The 14,491-nt window shown below is 38.3% G+C and overlaps 1 protein-coding gene and 1 long non-coding RNA gene across 2 annotated transcripts in view; both read left to right on the top strand.

The window, feature by feature from the left end:
• Nucleotides 1-14,491, top strand: part of LOC148110784 (uncharacterized) — a 181,688-nt gene that overhangs the window by 128,973 nt on the left and 38,224 nt on the right. The window lies entirely within an intron of this gene.
• On the top strand, nucleotides 1,266-14,272 carry LOC148110785 (serine protease 58-like). The gene is made up of 5 exons (XM_087862135.1): nucleotides 1,266-1,359; nucleotides 1,897-2,077; nucleotides 2,505-2,758; nucleotides 3,390-3,538; nucleotides 3,930-14,272. Exons 1-5 carry the CDS (start codon nucleotides 1,302-1,304, stop codon nucleotides 4,077-4,079), a joined length of 792 nt encoding a protein of 263 aa, XP_087718261.1. The 5' UTR covers nucleotides 1,266-1,301; the 3' UTR covers nucleotides 4,080-14,272.

The raw sequence follows: 14,491 nt of genomic DNA, 5'->3' as shown, positions 1-14,491 counted from the left end.
AATCATCGAGCCTTACATCGGAAACCGGGGATGTACTGTATGGTGACTAACATAATATAATAAAAAATCATTAAATAAATAAATAAATAAATAAATAAAATGGCAAAAAAAAAAATGGCCCAAAACTATGCCCCTTTTTCTATCTGTGCCCTTGTAATATGATTTTACACATCTTCCATCAGGTAGTGGACTCTTTTCTACATGTGAATCTGAATTGGCCATGCAACCTGATTGGGCCTATGGGACATTAGCAAATATGACATATGTAAAGGCTTGAAGATTTGGGCATTGGTATTTACCATTTTTCTGATCTTGGGAACTTTACAACTACCATCATATAAATGATCACATGGCCTAGTTATCTCAAAAAAGTTTTTAAAAGACTGAACACACCAAGTGTTGGTGAAAATATAGAGGAACTGGAACTGGAACAACAAGCCAACCACTGGACATATGTGTGGGACCATTGACTGTCAGCTGATCACAGATGCATCAGTGATCCCTGCTGAGACCATCCCAAATTGGCAACCTACAGAATTGTGACCAAATAATTGACTACCATCTTAAGCCACTAAGTTTTGAGGAAATTTGCCAGCAAAAGCCAACCAATACATTCTACTTATTATCCCTTTGACTCCATTCTGAGGGAACTCCATGCTGAACCCTGTCTGTCTCCACGTGGCTTTGCAAAGTTTCATGGAGGGGTCAGTGGTATCTGGGGGTTAGAGGGAGGATGACATGGTATGGGGACTGTGACATGAGAGGATGCCATGGGGTGGAGCCAGTATGACATTGAGGCAAGAGTCAGTGTGACATGGGGGAAGGCTCAGTTTGTTAGATGAGGGGGATCTGGTGCTCAGAGAAGAGGGAGTTTATTTTGAGGTTGAGGGCTAGTAAATGTCACACAGAGAGGTGAACATCAGCTACACTAAATGAACACAGGTGAGTAAATGTAAGGGAACCGGGGCTGAAGTATTACTGGAGACAGTGGAATAAGGCAGACACAACTGGCCAGTTGAGATTTCTCTTTGCTAATAGCTCTTGGCTTATAGGACATCCCTCTGTGGTCAGGCATTTCACCTTAGAAAAATTTCCCAGACTACAATGGGAGGTCAGACACTCTAGAGAAGTAGGGTCTGGTTGTCCTTCTTCCCTTCAATGCCATCCTCCCTTGGTTCAGAGCACTTTGCTCCCTTAAATATCCCCACCCAACCTTGATATTTCTCCCTTTGCAAAGCTTCTAGGAGATCAAGCTTGTTGGTAGTTCACTCCCTTCCCAGGTCTTCTTACTGCAAGAGGGCATGGAGATCACAGACATGAACCACCTCTTTCTAATCTTCAACATTCTGACAGTGACTGGTGAGTGCAGGTTCCTATTTTGGCTTAAAACTTTGAAAAGGTCATATTGGACTAAAGTGTAGGAAATGAGTCTAGATAAGATGGGTGGAGAGTATATTAGTTAGAAAGATAAGAATTTAGGATCCTGGTGATTGGAAGTTTCCTAGCACACTCAGAGATATCTAGAGCCCACTGATTTTTCTCTGGCTCCATGGGTGCAAGAGAAGATTCAGACTGTGATAATAAGACTTGGCACAATGGATGGTGGGTGTTGGCAAAAGAATGTGATTTTGCTATATAGCTAGGAAGGAAGCTTGAGGAAAAGAGAAGAATCAAGCAGAAGGAAGGAAGGAGAAAAGGAGTAAAAAGAAGGAGGATACAAATACAGAGGGAAGTCTAAGGGAAAATTAACAGAAGGACCCTGAAATGGTTCAGTAACACCTCAAATGTCAATAACACATTGACCATTTCAAAGCACTACCACATAAAGTGTTTCAGACTTCCAACTTCTGGAATGTCTGCCCATCTCTAAAACTCTGTCTTCCTTTCCCCTGACAGTAGTAACAACAATAAATGTAAAACCGACACCAATACAAGTAAAATTAGCCCAGCAGTTCAATCAGATGGACATCAAAACTGTACCCACCTTTTTGGTTTTCCTGAACTCAGAATATGAGCCTTGTTTGGGGACCCTGATCCACAAACAGTGGGTTCTCACTGCAGCCCACTGCTTCTTGCCGTGAGTAATGGGGGTCCTAGAGGGAGAGGTAGTCCCCCTTAGTCACTGAGATTGCTAAGGGGCTACTGAGGCTCACCCCTTAAGAAACTTGCCCAGGGGATCTCAAGCCTGAGAAGTGATTGGAAGGAGGCAGGAAATAGATCTAGGTGGTTATGAGTTAGATTTCTGTGTGGGATGATGTAGACAGAGGGAACTGGGGAAGCTGAGGACTAGGGGATGAATCAATAGGGAAGAAAAGCTTATGTACAATGTGGTACAGATCAAAGAGTTATAGAACTGCAGTAGAAATTACTCATTTGTCAGACAAGGAAATGGAGGTCTTGGCAAGTTATGGAAGGAATTCATGCAAAGTCACAAAGCAAGTTGGGGAAGAAAGGATACAAGGTGAACAATAGAATAATATCTAATCCTTCATGGCCTGTTCCAGATTTCTTGAGATAAACATTGCTACTTCAAAAGAGAGTTTCCAAAACAAGGTTGGAAACTTAAGACCCATGCTTACTGTCCAACACCCAGATTTTACCCGGGATTCTGCTGACCATGACCTCATGCTTATCAAGCTGAGTCATCCCCAAAAACTCAACGATCAGGTGAAGCTGGTGGTTCTGCCCAATACCACAGATGACAGAAGAGGGGAAAAGTGCACAGTCTCTGGCTGGGGCTGGGAATGGACGAATTCCGGTGAGTGACCCTCAAGGCAGACCCTAAGGCTCCTTTAGTATCCACTCAAAGAGGATTATCATATAATTATTATTATAGATCATGAGAATTCAAAGAAGCCTGAGAACTTATAATATCTTAACCTTTAGTTTTATTCATTTGTAAATGAGGCCCAAACTGGTGACATGACTGTTTATGGCTGGAGGTCTCTGGAATCCAGTGTACTTGCCTCATTCATCCCCCAGGTGAAGGTGAAAAGGTGTCTGGGTGAAGAAGGGGTTGGCAGGTAATCCCACTGGTGATGCTGAGTGTGGCTTATTCATTAGAAACTTAGAGACAAGCATTCACAAACAAAAGCACATGCACACAAGCCCAAAGTATGCAGCTTACAACACTGGGACCAGACTGTGGTTTTCTCATTTCATTATGTTTCTTCTATGGTTCCTTTTCATTTTGGCTTTTTCTTTCATTGGATGGTGGAGGGTTAATAACCAAAAAGAGGGAGGGAATGGGAGAAAAAAGGAAGATGAACGTGTTAAGGATCAAAGAGAAACAAAGCCTTTTCTCTCTCTCTCTTTCTGTGTGTGTGTGTGTGTGTGTGTGCGCGCACGTGTGCGCACGTGCATGCGTGCACACACACTTGTGTGCATAGACCCAGAGCCTGATATCCAGATAAACCAGACTGTCTTTTGGTTCTCTAATGATGACTGCCAAGAGTCCCCTGTAAGGCAAATTCCTGTTAAAATCACAGAGAACATGTTCTGTGCGGGATCATCTCTGGAGAACATACACACATGTAAGGTAACTCTTTTCCCTCTGCCCCATTCGAGTTTGGCCTAGGACACTGTTTTGGGATCCATGTATCTCCCTCAACCAATCTAATTTCCTGTCTCTACATTCAAGAAGATATAAAGGTAAATGGGATCCAGGAAAGAATGTGTCCTTCCAATAATGAATGAACTTAGATGCCAGCATGGAAACATCTCAGAGTGTTCTTATTTCTTCATGGCTAACTCTGATGTGGCCTAGAATGAATGCTGGGACGGGCTCAAGATGTCCACTAGACATTTCTCCCAGTCCTTATCACCTAAGTCTTTCTATTCTGGATCCCTCAGATAGGGACTTGGCACTAGGTACTAGGTCATCTTTGTTTTGGCTATCCTGCCTGACCCATCTGTCCTTTTCCTAACAGGAATTAGCCGCTGCCCCAATCCTGTGCCAGAATCAGCTCCATGGGATCCTATCTTGGTCAGCAGGATGTATTCTGAGAGGTGATATTGGCTACTACACCAGGGTTTCCCACTATACAGACTGGATCCACAAAGTCATCCACAGCAACTGAGCTCTCTCTATTCCCTCATCCCAGTGGCCTCAGAACTGGGTCTACCATCCTTGACCCTTCCTTTCCCTCAAGCCTCAGCAACAAGATGGGAATAGAGTCTTTGGCTATCAGAAATTTTCTGTTCCTTCTGTTCTCTTGAATTCCCTTCTCCTTTCTGAGTCCAAGCCTGAATGGTCATCAAAGGATGTGAGCTGGATGACATTCTCCTAAATGAGCTAACTTCTCACCACTCCCTTCTTCTCCTCCAACTTCCTACTCACCTGCCGTGGTTTCCTCAGACTTCTTTGGAGCAGTTCTCCTCCAACCTCTACCCTCCAGAGGACATATGGGCTTCAGGAATATGATGGTGAGACTGTGGCACCTCTAGGGTGACTCCTTTATCTGACATTGCTTAGTGATGAGTCAGGCCTCTGAGTCAGGCCTGTGCCCTCTCACTCCATCCTATCTAATAAAGCTCAGTAAATGCTGCAATGTTATTAGGCTGCTGGCAACATACTTGATAGAGATAGAGGCTAGAGTTTTATGACAAGAAGAGCTATAAGTATTTCAAGAAAGGTTAGGAGATGAAGCAGAAGTGGGTGCCGAGAGGAGTTAAATGGGTCAGAACACCAACAGGAGGAGGGATGGTCTCCTGAGAGAACTTTCCTAATGCTAAGCACAGAAAAATCTAAGGTAGATGGCTGGAAAGAGAATGGTAGAAGGATAATAGGGAAATATTAAAACCTAGCTGAGTATAATTGTGTTTGTGTGTGTCTGTGAGTGTGCATATGCACATGTATGTGTATAGATAAGTGGAGATGTGTGCAAAGAATGATCTCACTGAACTAACCAAAATCTATCCTACAGCAATTGCCAATTCAGCTGATTTTCTCCAAATTCTGAATTCACCTGCTCTTATCCTACCTTTCTCAATTATTAAATTAAAAAAACTATAATAGGTCCTATTTTTATTATAATATTTTATTTTGAAATTGGTCAAGACAAATTGTAAAAAAAAAAAAATTACAGAAAGTTTCTGTGTACCCAGTCTTGCCCCATTGATAATACTTCCTGTAGCCATAGTAAAATGTCAAAACCAGGAAATTCACAGTGGTACAATGCTGTTCGTTCAGATACAGATTTTATTTGGATTTCACCAATCTTTCTTTATTACACTCTTTTCAAGGGTAAAATTTGAAATCTTATCACATGTATGGATTCCTATAACCATCACCACAAGCAGAATCCAAAACGGTTCTATCACCATATCATCAGAAAGAAACTTCTTCTGTTACACTTTAATAATCACACTTTTCCTGGCCCTAACCCTTGCAAGCATTGATCTCTTCTCCATTACTACAATTTTGTCACTTCAGGAATGTTCTGTAGTATGCAATCTATATAATTCCTTTGCTCTTTTTTTTTCATTCATGATGTTCCAAGAGTCCTTTCATTGTCATTTCCTTTCTAACTGAATAGGTTTTTTTTAAGCCATTCTTTTAGAGCAAGTCTGCTGGTGACAAATCCTCTTAGTGTTTCTTCACCTTATTTCTTGAAGGATATTTTTTGCTGGATAAAGCATACTGGGGGGCGTCTGGGTGGCTCAGTCTGTTAAGCATCTGCCTTCAGCTCAGGTCATGATCCCAGGGTCCTGGGATGGAGCCCTGCGTTGGGATCCCTGCTCAGCAGAAAGTCTGCTTCTCCCTCTGCCCCTCCCACTGCTCATGCTCTATCATAAATAAATAAAATCTTAAAAAAAAAAAAAGAATTCTGAGTTGACAGTGCTTTTCTTTCAGGACTCAAAAAGTGTTTGCCTCTTTCTTCTGTCCTTCAAGTTTCTGAGGAGAAATCTGCTATGATTTGACTCATTGTTCCCCAGTCAGTAATGCATGGTTTCTCTCTGGCCCTAGCAGCTTTCAAAAATTTTTCTTCATCTTCCTTCATCTTTGCTTTTCAGAGGTTAAATGTGACATGTCTGAGTGTGAACTTTTAAAAGTTCATTCTGTTTGGAGGTACATTCAGTTTCTTGAATCTGTAGGTTTATGTCTCTCACCAAATTTAAGAAGTTTGAGCTATTATTTCTTCAAGTATTTTTCAGCTTAGTGTTCTTTTTCTTCTGAAACTTTGATAACATGAATGTTAAATCATCTGTTATTATCCCACAGGTGCCAGGGATCCATTCATTTTTTAAAATATCCCTTTTTCATCTGTTGTTCATATTGATAATTTCTACTGCTCTATCTTCAAGTTCACTGACTCTGCTGGTCTGCCAATTTTGCTATTGAACTCATTATTTTAAATATGTTTTTATTTTCTATATTTATGGTGCTTTCACATCTTGGAAGCCTTGCTGGCTAGGGAAAGAGTGCCCCTCCCAGAACTAACTAATTCCTGGAAGTAGTAAATGACTCTGTCTACCACATGCTTTTTATATGCAAACTTACCAATCCAGAGCTGTACCCCAACCACCTTCTTTATCTAACTTTCACACACCAAACCAATATTCCCTCTCCTCTAAATCACATGGGGCCAGGTATCACTACCATAGCTCAAAGCCTACTGAAATTATTCTAACTATTCAATCCTAAACTTGTTCAAACATGACTACCTGCCTCACCCATTCCTTCTATTGGTTTCCAAATAAAGGCTTGTGGCTGTGCTTTCCTCTTGCTCCTCCTGCCTCCTGACTGACCCTCGTACTTCCTCATGTAGCCTTGCATGGTGGCATGCCTCTTAATAAACTCTTCTTTCAGTGGCACTGACCTGTCAGTGTTATCATTTAGTCACTTTTAGAAATTAAATCCTAGGTTCAATTAAAATATCCATCTAATGAATTTTTTATTTCAGTTATTATATTTTTAAAATCTAAAATTTCCATTTGGCTTATCTTTATGTCTTCTATAAATCTTTGCTAAGATTTTCTGTTTTTCAGTTTTTATAATAGCTGCTTATTAAAATCTTTGTCGGACAATTCCAACATTTTCATCATCTTGGTGTTGACATCTGTTGATTATATTTTCTTATTGGAGTTGAAATTTGCCTAATAGGGTGAGCAATTTTGTACTATATCCTGGTGAGTTGGATATCATAAAAGTCTGATTCCTATTTAGGTATTCTAATTGAGGGGAGCCTGAGTGGTTCAGGTGGTTAGGCATCCAACTCTTGATTTCAGCTCAGGTCGTGATCTCAGGGTCATGGGATCAAGCCCCATGTTGGCCTCTGCACTGGGCATGGAGCCTCTTGGGATTCTCTCTTTCCCTCACCCTCTGCCCCTCCCCAAACCCCACTCACTCTTTCTCTCTCTCTAAAAAAGAGATATCCTAATTGAGCATGTATTTAACCTATTTATGTTCAGAATGTATGGTCTAGCCCACTTTTGTGGGCTATGATTCAAATGTCAATTTGGTTTATAAAGCTTCTAGAATGTTATTCTGTAGGGCGTTGTGGTGACAGAACAATGACCCTCCACACACACACACACACACAAATCATCTACACCTTAATCCTTAGAACCTATGAATATGTTACCTTACATGGTAAAAGAGACTTTGCAAATGTGTATAAGTTACGGATCTTGATATGGGAAGATTAGCCTAGATTTCAAGGTGGGCCCAATGTAATCACAAGTGTCTTTATAAGAACATGGCAAAAGGATCAAAAAAAGAGGGGATATGTGGTCAAGGAAATAGAGATTAGAGTGATGTGCTTTAAAGATAGAGGAAGGGGCCATAAGCCAAGGCATGCAGGCAGCCTCTAAAAGCTGGAAAGGCAAGGAAATGGATTCTCCCCAAAGCCTCCAGAAAGTCTTCCATTAAGAGGGCAGCTCTATGGACATCTTGATTTTAGCCCAGTACGACCCATTTTGGCCTTCTGATCTCTAGAACTGTAAGATAGTAAATTTGTGTTGTTTTAAGCCACTAATTTTTGGTAATTTTTTATAACAGCAATAGGAAACTAATACACAGCAGAAATTAGTTAGAGTTCTGCCAACCAGCCCCACTACTGGAGCACCATAGGGATGAGGGAGTACATGGCTTTATAGGTTTTGGCTCAAGATCAAGGAAATTACCAATAACTTATTGGTTTAAAACAACAAAAATTTATTATCTCATGGTTTCCTTAGTTAAGAATCCCATAGTTCAGTGTCTCATAAGGCTAAAATCAAGATGTGGGCCAGCTACATCCCCACCTGGAGGTTCAACTAGGAAAAGATCCACTTCCACCTCTTTCACATTGCTGGCAGAATTCATTTCCTTGCAGTTTTAAGGCTAAGATCCCCGAGTCTTGCTACTTGGCAGCGGGGGACCACACTCAGCTCCTAGAGGCCATTCTTAGATCTTTGCCATGTGGACTCCTCCATCTTAGCAACAGAAAACCACCCTCATGTCAAATGCTTCTCATGCTTTGAATTTCTCAGACTTCCTCTTCTACTACCAGGCAAAGAAAACTCTTTAACTTTTAAAGGGCTTATGTGATTAGGCCAGGACCACCTGGATAATCTCCTTATCTTAATGTCCACCATGCCATAAAACATAGCCTAACCACAGAGGTCATGTCCATCAAATTCACAGTTCTAGGTAGGGCAAGGACTCAATGGTAGGAAACTTGGGGGCTACGTCTTAGAATTCTGCCTACCACATACAGTTAAGAAGTTTCCGTTCTATTGGGCTTCTCCTTTCCCAGTCCTTTGGCTAGAGAAATAAGATTTTCTTATATTTGATGTTGTTGCTGTTTTTGTTTGTTTTTTGTTTCTTTGCTTTTCTGTCGCTGCCCACTTTTGTTTCCAGATTACAAATATTTTTAGCATACAGACCTAGATATATTGAGGGCAAGAAAAAAGCCCAGGAAATGCACCACCAGGACATTCCTCAAGTCTCAAGATGTCTAGCTAATTCACTTTTTTCCCACTTTTCAGATCTTCTGGTAAATGGCTTGTATATTTTGTTCAGGGTTTTTTGGTATTGTTATTGTTACTAGCAGGAGGTTTAAAATGGGATGCACCTACTCCATCTTGTCTAGAACAAGACTTTAGTTACATGGGGCATTAGAAAAATGAAAAGCAATGTAATTAAGAGGAAAGACCACTGAACTATAAGTCAGGAGACCTGATTTCTAGTCTAGACTCTATTACTGACTAGGCAATGATTTTCATGTTGTGTGTGCATGAGCCCTAGGAGGGTGTAAGTAGTGAGTATTAAAACTTGTATTTGTAATTAGCTCAGCTCATCCTTTAAAAATTTCTTTTTGGGGGGGTGCCTGGATGGTTCAGTCAGTTAAGTGTCTGACTCTTGGTTTCAGCTCTGGTTGTGATCTCAGGGTCATGAGATTGAGCCCCACAGGAGGCTCCACATTCAATGCAGAGTCTGCTTGAGATTCTCTCCCTTTCCCTCTGCCCCTCCCCCTGCTCAAGTGCTCTCTCTCTCCCCCTCTGTCTAAAATAAATAAATAAATACATACATATATACATACATAAAATCTTTTAAAATTTTTTCTTTTTAAGTGTATGTTTTATAATGTGCACAACATGTTGGTTCATATACATATTAGTACATAGATATATAAATAAATATACATATATTGGTGATACATGCTCAAAAATGTTTTATAGGATTGGTAACAACACCAGATATCTAAAATTAGACTGCCCCAGGTTTTCTGGGACATCTAATTGCCTAAATATGTCATATTTGATTTAGGGCAGCTCTCCTCAACATGGAACAGACTGTAATTCATCAATTAAGATTCTTTTATATATCTTTAGTTGAAAATATAATTCTTAGCTCAAATAATGCTTCCTACATTCCTTAGAACTTTCATATGGAGAAATGATCAAATGAGGGTGAATCATTCTTAGAAAAGTAACCCTTTAACAATAAAATACAATAAATAAATTCCAAGTTTATACTTTCAACCTAATAAACTTAGATGAGATGAGTTAAAAGAAATAGGTGCTTTCTAGAATTCATTTAAGATTGTACTTAGTTGAAATGCCTTGGTGGCTCAGTCGGTTAAGTGTCTGTCAACTAACTGTGAAAGAAGAGAGCAAAAGAAGAAAAGAAAAGAGAAGAACTACAAACACAGCTCAAAAATGAGTAACAAAATGGCAATAAGTACATACTTATTAGTAATTGCTTTGAATATAAATGGATTAAATGTTCCAATCAAAAGACATAGGGTGACAGGGGAGCCTCAGTGGCTCAGTCAGTTAAGCATCACACTCTTGATTTCAGTCAGGTCATGATCTCAGGGTCATAAGATCAAGCCCCTCATTGGGCCATGAACTGAGCATGGAGCCTGCTTAAGATTCTCTCTCTCCCTCTCCCTCTGCCTCTCACCCCTGCTCGTACTCTTTCTAAAAAAAAGAAAAAGAAAAGGAAAAGGGAAAAGAAAAATACGTAAGGCGAGTGACAGAGTAGATAAAAAAACAAAACCCATCTATATGCTGCCTACAGGAGGCTCATTTTAGACCTAAAGACACCTGCAGATTGAAAGTGAGGGGATAGAGAAACATTTATCATGCAAATTGATGTCAGAAGAAAACCAGGGTAACAATACTTTTATTGGACAAAATAACTTTAAAACAAAGACTGTAACAAGAGACAAAGAAGGACACTATATAATAGTAAAGGGGACAATCCAACAGGAGGATATAACAATTTGTAAATATTTATGTACCCAACATGGCAGCACCCAAATACATAAAACATTAATAACAAACATAAACAAAATAATCAATAGTAATACAATAACAGTAGGGGACTTTAATACCTCATTCACATTGACGGCCAGATCATCCAAACAGAAAATTAACAAGGAAACAGTGGCTTTGAATGACACACTGGACTAGATAGTTTTAACGGAAATATTCTGAACATTCCATCCTAAAACAGAAAAATACACATTCTTTTCAAGTACATATGGAACACTCTCCAGAATACATTACATATTAGGTCACAGAACAAGTTTCAACAAGTTTTTAAAAATCAAAGTCATATGATGCATCTTTTCCGACCATAGTGTTATAAAACCAGAAATCAACCACAAGAAAAAATCTGGAAAGACCACAAATAAATAGAGGTTAAATAACATGTTGGGTCAACCAAGAAGTCAAAGAAGAAATAAAAAATTACATGGAAACAAATGAAAATGAAAACACAATGGCCCAATATCTTTGGAATACAGCAAAAGTGGTTCTAAGAGGGAAGTTTATAGCAATACAGGCCTATCTCAAGAAGCAAGAAAAATCTCAAGTAAACAACCTAACTTTACATCTATAGTAGCTAGAAAAAGAACAACAAACAAAACCCAAAACCAACAGAAGGAAGGAAATAATAAAGATTAGAGCAGAAATAAATGATATAGAAACTAAAAAAACACAATAGAACAGATCAATGAAAACGGAACTGGTCTTTTGAAAAGATTAACAAAATTGATATACCTCTAACCAGACCTATCACAAATAGAAGAGAGAGAGAGAGAACCTAAATAAACAAAATCACAAATAAAAGAGGAGAAGTAACAACCAACACCACAGAAATACAAACAATTATAATAGAATCATGAAAACCAATATGCCAACATATTGGACAACTTAGAAGAAGTGGATAAATTCCTAGAAACATATAAATTACCAAAACTAAAGCAGAAGAAAAAGAAAATTTGGACAAACCAATTAACAGCAATGTAATTGAATCTAATCAAAAAACTCCCAAAAAACAAAAGTTCAGGACCAGACAGCTTCATAGATGAATTCAACCAAACATTTAAAGAAGAGTTAATACCTATTCTTCTCAAACTATCCCCCCAAAAAATACAAGAGTCAGGAAAACTTCCAAGTTCGTTGTATGAGTCCAGTATCACCTTAATACCAAAACCAGAAAAAGACACCATCAAAAAAGAAAAAAAAAAGAGAGAGAAATATATGCCAATAGCTCGCATTATTATATATGCAGAAATTGTCAATATTAGCAAACTGAATCCAACAATACATTAAAAAAATCATATACCATATCAAGTGATATTTATTCCTGGGATGCAATAGTGGTTCAATATTCACAAATCAAAGTGATATGTCATATCAATAAGAGAAAGGATAAAAACTATATGATCATTTCAATAGATGCAGAAAAGGCATTTGACAAAGTATAACATCCATTCATGATAAAAACACTCAGCAAAGTAGGTTTACCTTAACATAATAAAGGCCTTACAGGAGAACGCACAGCCACATCAATAGTGAAAAAGTGAGAGCTTTTCCCCTAAGGACAGGAACAAGACAAGCATGTCCACTCTCACTACTTTTATTGAACATATTACTGGAAGTCCTAGCCACAACAATTAGACAAAATAAAGAAATAAAAGGCATCCAATTGGTAAGGAAGAAGTCAAACTCTCTCGTTATTTGCAGGTGACATGATACTGTATAGAAAACCCTAGACTACACCAAAAAAACCACTAAAGCTGATAAATTAGTTCGGTAAAGTCACAGGAGACAAAATCAATGTGCAGAAATCTGTTGCATTCCTATGCACTAATAATGAAGCAGCAGAAAGTGAGATTAAGAAAACAATTCCATTTCCAATTGCACCAAATACAATAAAATATCTAGGAATAAACTTAATCCAAAAGGTGAAGGACTTGTACTCTGAAAACTACAAAGCACTGATGGAAAAAAAAAAATCAAGACAATGCGAAGAAATGGAAAGAAATTCCATGGGTTGGAAGAAAGAATATTGTTGAAGTGTCTCTACTACCTAAAGCAATCTACAGATTTAATGCAATCCCTATCAAAATACCAACAGCATCTTTCACAGAACTAGAACTAAATAATCCTAAAATTTGTATGGAACCACCAAAGACCTCGAGTAGCCAAAGCAATCTTGAAAAAGAAAAAAACTGGAAGTATCACAATTCCAGATTTCAAGTTATATTACAAAGTGGTAGTAATTAAAACAATATGGTACTGGCATAAAAATAGACACATAAATCAAAAGAATAGAACAGAAAATCCAAAAATAAATCCACAGCTACATGGTCAATTAATCTTCAACAAAGGAAGAGTGAATATACAATGGGAAAAACTGTCTTGAACAAGTGGTGTTGGGAAGACTGGACAGCAACATACAAAAGAATGAAACTGGACCACTTTCTTTCACCATACCCAAAAATAAACTCAAAATGGATTAAATACCAAAATGTGAGACCTGAAACCATAAAAATCTTTGAAGATAGCACAAGCAGTAATCTCTGACATGGCTGTAGCAACATTTTTCTAGATATTCCCTCCTGAGACAAGGGAAATAAAAGCAAAAATAAACTATTGGGACTATATCAAAATAGAAAACTTCTGCACAGCAAAGGAAACAACCAACAAAACTAAAAGACTTACTGAATGGGAGATGATATTTGCAAATGATATATCCAAAAAGGGTTTGTCTCCAAAATATATAAATAACTGATACAACTCAATACTCAAAAAACAAATAATCCAATTCAAAAATGGGCAGAAGACATGAACAGACATTTCTCCAAAGAAGATCTAAAGATAGATGGCCAAAATACACAAGAAAAGATGCTCAACATCACTCATCACCAGGGAAATACAAATCAAAACTATAATAAGATGTCACCTCATACCTGTCAGAATGGGTAAAATAAAAAAATCAACAGCAAGTGTCAGCAAGGATGTGGAGAGAAAGGAACCCTGGTACACTATTGGTGGGACTGTAAACTGGTGCAGCCACTCTGGAAAACAGTATCGAAGTTCCTCAAAAAGTTAAAAATAGAACTACTCTATGGTCCAGTAATCACACTATTGGGTAGTTACCCAAAAAATATAAAAACAATTCCAAGGAATACATGCACCCTTATGTTTAAGCAGCATTCTTAATAATAGCCAAATTATGGAAGCAGACAAGTGTCATCAATTGATGAATGGGATAAAGAAGATATGGGAGATAGATATAGATATAGATAAATATAGATATTATTTGGCCATAAAAAAGAATGAAATCTTGCCATTTGCAACAACATGGATGGAGCTAGAGCGTATTATGCTAGGGGAAATAAGTCAGTCAGAGAAAGACAAATATAATATGATTTCACGCATATGTGGAATTTAAGAAACAAAACAAATGATCAAAGGAAAGAAAAGAGAGAGAGAAAGAGGCAAACCAAGACACAGACTCTTAGACTATAAAGAACAAACTGATGGTTACCAGAGGGAAGGTGGGTGGGGGTATAGGGGAAACAGGGGATGGGGATTAAAGAGTACACTTAGTATAAAAAAAATAAAAGAAGATGTAAGCAAAACCCAAAAAACCTCAAAAAAAGAAATAAAACTACTATTTTCTTCTTTTTAGGACTATTAGAACTAATTTAATAGTACTATTTTAAGCCCTTTTCCTCAGGAAATTATCAACGTATTGTGTTTG

The sequence above is a fragment of the Ursus americanus genome, chromosome 1 (genome assembly GCF_024610735.1).
Source record: "Ursus americanus isolate L20-20 chromosome 1, mUrsAme1.1.p, whole genome shotgun sequence".
NCBI lineage: Eukaryota > Metazoa > Chordata > Mammalia > Carnivora > Ursidae > Ursus > Ursus americanus.
The sequence above is the reverse complement of the archived record's forward strand: the minus strand, read 5'-3'. Positions and strand labels throughout refer to the sequence as shown.

Bases quoted from the DNA above. Each gene is read 5' to 3' on its own strand.
- LOC148110785 (XM_087862135.1), top strand. From the start codon at position 1,302: ATGGAGATCACAGACATGAACCACCTCTTTCTAATCTTCAACATTCTG. The intron at 1,360-1,896 runs GTGAGTGCAGGT...TTCCCCTGACAG, and splicing joins CAACATTCTGACAGTGACTG to TAGTAACAACAATAAATGTA. The intron at 3,539-3,929 runs GTAACTCTTTTC...TTTTCCTAACAG, and splicing joins AGAACATACACACATGTAAG to GAATTAGCCGCTGCCCCAAT.